Source organism: Sinocyclocheilus rhinocerous, unplaced genomic scaffold (genome assembly GCF_001515625.1).
Source record: "Sinocyclocheilus rhinocerous isolate Xijiao unplaced genomic scaffold, SAMN03320098_v1.1 scaffold898, whole genome shotgun sequence".
Classification (NCBI taxonomy): Eukaryota; Metazoa; Chordata; class Actinopteri; order Cypriniformes; family Cyprinidae; genus Sinocyclocheilus; species Sinocyclocheilus rhinocerous.
The window spans coordinates 875,870-880,725 of NW_015652144.1; the positions used below are offsets into that span (position 1 = coordinate 875,870).

A 4,856-nucleotide genomic window follows, 5' to 3' on the forward strand; every position below is an offset into this window, starting at 1 on the left:
GATACACTCTTCTTCGGTTAGCTCTAGACATAGGCTTATTAAATTTAAGGTGGTGCATCGTATTCATTGGTCTAGGGTACAACTTAACAGAATGTTTCCAGATTTGGACCCCACCTGCTCGCGCTGTGTTGGGGAGCCAGCCTCTCTGTTTCATTCTTTTTGGGCCTGCCCTAAGTTATTAAGGTTTTGGGGGAGAATTTTTAAGTGTTTCTCAAACATTTTTTACTACGGCAGTAGACCCCAACCCTTTGACAGCACTATTTGGGGTTCTTCCGGAGAATGCGAAACTGACAGCTTTAGAGATGGATAACATTGCATTCTGCACACTGTTGGCTAGACGGCTTATACTAATTAATTGGAAGTTGCCATCTCCTCCAACTTACCGTCAATGGGTTTTTGACCTACCTTTTGCCCTCAAACTTGAAAAGATTACATTTGAAATAAACTTTTTATTAAATCTTGGAGCCCACTGGAATACTTTGAAAAAGCAGATTCTAGATTAAAATGTGTTTTGTGTTTCTTTTTTGTATGCTTATTATTGTGACTATATGTTTATAGGTAGATGGGCATTTATCATTCTTGCTTATTTGTGTGTTTTCTTTCCCCACTTTCTTAATTCTATAACAGATTGATACTTGTATTGTGCCTTGGGATGCTTACGTGCTTTTCTTGAATAAAAAAAAATGCATTGAATGCATAATGCCAACTGGTGTAAAATTGTGACGTTCACTGTTGATGAATGATGATAGATAATGGTGAGTGATGGTTTATTTATGCAATTGATGTTCAGTGTTGGAGAGCAATATTAGTGATGAATAATGGTAGGATTGTTCACTTATTAATAGATTATAAACCACAGTTAGAAACTCACAAAATAAAGAAAGACAAGAAAATGCACTGAATGCATACTACAAATTGGTGAAATTTTTTGAATAGTGTTAATTTTTGGTGCAATGAGGCTAAATAATGGTGAGTGATGGTTTATTTATGCAAGTGAATCTTCAGTGTTGGAGAGCCTTATTAGTGAAGAATAATGGTAGGATTGATCACTAGTTAATGGATTATAAACCCCAATTAGAATCTTACAAATCAAAGCAATAAAAAAAAAAAATGCATTGAATGCATAGTGCCAGTTGGTGAAATATTCAGTCTTAAGCGTCGAGGGTTCAATGATTGCGTGTGATGGCTTAATAATGTGAATGCTGTGCTGTGATGTTGGTGTCTCTCAGTGCAGGTGGTTGTCAGCAGCAGTGAGGGAATCACCGCTCTTCACTCTCACGCGCCTCCAGTGCTCCACAGACCTTCATTACTCCAGTCTGTCGATGTGAGACGCGGGTGACAAAGTTGAAATCGCAGGTGCACGAATCGAACCGTCCATTTGCAGACGTTACAACGAAAAAGAGGAATTATATCGCGAGTTTTTCTGTGATGGTGAGTTTGCGCTTCTCTTTCTTCGCGTTTCTTCAGTCATTGATCGCAGTGTAACGCTACAGCGATACATTGAATGCAGGCGACCTCCGTTCACAATAATACACGGTAGTGCACGGCGTGTTATTCGCTTCACGCGTGTTTCTATGGACGGATTAATTATTAATATGAGAAGAGTGAATATTTAGAGACCGCAGAGATTATTGGGCTTGCTTTGTTGGATATACGTTCAGGTCAGGAATTTAACGATTATGTGTGGGTTATAATGTACCGATTCATCCACATTATCACTTTAAAAGGATGCATTTTAATGCATCCAAAGCATGTTTGTCGCAAATCCTTGTTGAGCATGAGCTGTTTTTCATGCAAACTGTAAATGGATGAATCTCATGAATCTCTTCCAGCATATGTCACATTTCACCTCAAAACTGAAAGAAAATAATACGAAAATATATTGGCATAAATATTTTCATCACAATTAATCACATTTCCACTGACTGTAATGCAGAAAATAATTCTATATGATTTAAACAGTACTATTATTAATTATTAATATGTATCAAGGCTGTTGTTTGTTGTACTAAAGTCTACTGATTTTAATAAAAAATAAACTGATGATTTCATTACTCTGTTACAGAAATGAGAATCTAATGAGAGCCATCTTTAAGAATAATGAGAATTAGAGCCAAACCTCAAAAGTTAAACATCGTGAGACTTAACAATAAAAACTAGGGAGAAAATGGGTTGAACTGTACTGACAAAGATGCAAAATATAGGCTATATAAAGCCAGTAACATTTTGCATTTTTGTTCTTTTAGGGTGAAATATAATCCAGTTCACTGATATTACACCCCATGAAGCAAACTCGTGCATCTTGAGCCAGAAAAACGCCTCACACCATCATCAGTAAATCAATCCAGATTTCTGCAGTGAATATGAAGGCATGCAGTGAGTCACAGCACACGTTAATGCTGCCTTCACATTCATGCAAAACAAACCCCTGTATATTCCCATTCAAATTACTGCCTCAAAATGAATCAGATTTTTTTTTAAAGTGCATAAAAGTGCATGTATTCCATTTTATTCCACACTTTTGACCTTGTAATGTTTTGACATTGTGAACCATATTAAGTCATTATAATTCATTAGGTGCTGAAAATGTGATGCTTTTCTCTTTGTGTTACAGTGTTGCTTTTTCTGTTGTGGAAAAGATGCATCACCGTTAATGGAATTAATGTTGCAATACAGTAGATCACAATAGCATTAGCGGTATAAAAATACACAAGAACATGCAATGTTAATTGACCGTTATTATTATTACCAGATGCTGTTGTGCCTTCAAGAGCACAGAGCCCATTCAGAAACATAGCCGCTTCAGCCCTGTGCTTTGCATTATGATGGTTATCAGAGCCACAGTGTGTGTTTTGCATCCATAAAAAAACCTTCTGTTTGATTGACACTCAACTGTCTTTCTCTCCTTGAAGTGCCTGTTTGTTTGCATCCCACAAGGGTTGCAAAAATAGCACGGAGAAGAGAGAGAATGTGCAAGAAGAAACATTTAGATGCACATTTTCTACTGAAATGGGCATTTCTAGACTTGAGAGCTGCAAAGCATTCACATACCAAATCATCACACGTTCATTTGGAGGAAAACAGTGTAATATCTGATTCCTTTCGGCACTGAATCGTCTTGTTTTTCTGATCATGCAAGTTAGGAGTTCTGCAGTTGCATGTAATTGAATCACTGCTCGTTTTTGTCTATGTGTGTGTTTTATTCCTTATGATTCATTCCTTCCTTTTTTTGGGAGCTAATAAAGATGAGTAAGACAGCGGGGGCTCGGAGACCGTTCGCTATCCTCGCACAGGTTTATACTACCTTAGACTCGCTGTAGATCAGTAAATCTACCCGACACACATTTCCCATAAACCCCTGCCCACTCGCACTGGCCCTGCACACTTCAGCGATCAGAGATTTGATTATTTTGGATGGGGGGGGTATATAATAAAGAATGTAAGGGTGATTCGGTGTTGTTGTGGGTTCAGACGGAGCATCAGCCACTGTGCTGCAGTATATTATGATGTGGCCAGTACTAAAGCAGCTCTGTATCTCTCTCTGTGTGTGTGTGTGTGTGTGTGTGTTTTAAAACAATGTTCCTTCTCTTTTAGGTTTTATGAGGTTGTGTGTGAGATCTCTGGGAACAATCGTGAGCAGAATGCATAGACACGCAACTAGAGAGACCTTCCTCGTCCTCTTTCTCATCATCAGCCTGGTAAGAGCAGAGACGGGCTTGTATTTGTGTGCTTTGGGCCTGTATTCACATGGATTTAGATGATTATATTTCACACATGTGACCATTATTGAAGTTTGATAAGGCAAGAATCACTATTACAGTTGCTTGTTTAAAGTTCAAACCCCTAACCCTCATTATTAAACATTGGGTATCATGATTTTGCCTAGTAGATGATAAAATAGCCATATTTAGAGACCAAAGACTTTAAGCAACCATCCAGAAAACCCTAGAAAGCAGCTACCACACTGTAAAATCTAATTAGTTGGGCTTACTTAAAAAAAGCATGCAAACCGATTGCCTTGAAAAAACTAAGTAAAGTGAAATAGGAATAGTATGTTGTACTGGCAAATGCTTAGTTAGTATAGTTTACTTACACGAGAGTTCTAGTAACTAAAAAAGAACTGTAGGGGGTACTTTATCCTTTCATTTAGGTTTACTCATGACTTAATATAGCTACTCACTGACTCCCAGAGTGCATTGCAGTATGAATAAATTATACAGTTGCTTTGTTTTACAGTTGTTGATTTTATTTGACAATTTTATTTGCTGTCTTGTGTCAGTAGTAGCACAACAAAAAGAACAAATAAAATGGTTATTGTTACAATTAATGAAAATAAATGAAATTGAATTGTTACCATTGTTGTGCTTCACGTGCTGAATGTTTACGTCTGTGTGTGACTTGAGCATTCTACCACACACTATTTAAGGATTATATAAGCCCAATTAAAATCATCTCAAGATTTTTATGAAAAATGAAATTTGAAATAGATCATTAATAAACACACAATAAATTCACTAAAAATTATAAAAGCAATCTATGTATTACTTTTTTCCCTTGAAATCAAATATCTCTGACTTCATGATGCATTGCAGCATTCACAAGAAAATAATAATTGTAACATAAACCAAGTTCTAAGTGCCCCACCAAAGGGAACACTAATCACTATAATGGTGCATGAAAAAAAAAACCACATTTTAGGAAAATCAACATCAATTTATGAAGTTAGCTTATGTGATGTTCTCTCAAATATTTCAGTTGTATTGAGAATTCAACATTCATGATGACTGGGAAACGAGTGAATGCAACTAGTGAAAGATAACTGCAGACATGGAGGAAATGAGTGAAAAGTCTATTAA

General features: G+C 36.7%; 1 protein-coding gene across 1 annotated transcript in view; it reads left to right on the forward strand.

The window, feature by feature from the left end:
- The first annotated feature begins 1,270 nt into the window (after positions 1 to 1,270).
- The window catches only part of adcyap1r1a (adenylate cyclase activating polypeptide 1a (pituitary) receptor type I), a 48,886-nt gene continuing 45,300 nt past the window's right edge, over positions 1,271 to 4,856 (forward strand). The window contains exons 1-2 of the mRNA XM_016519203.1: positions 1,271 to 1,431; positions 3,595 to 3,698. Of these exons, the coding sequence (XP_016374689.1) occupies positions 3,600 to 3,698 (99 nt within the window). The 5' untranslated portion in view covers positions 1,271 to 1,431; positions 3,595 to 3,599. The remainder of the gene's footprint in view (positions 1,432 to 3,594; positions 3,699 to 4,856) is intronic.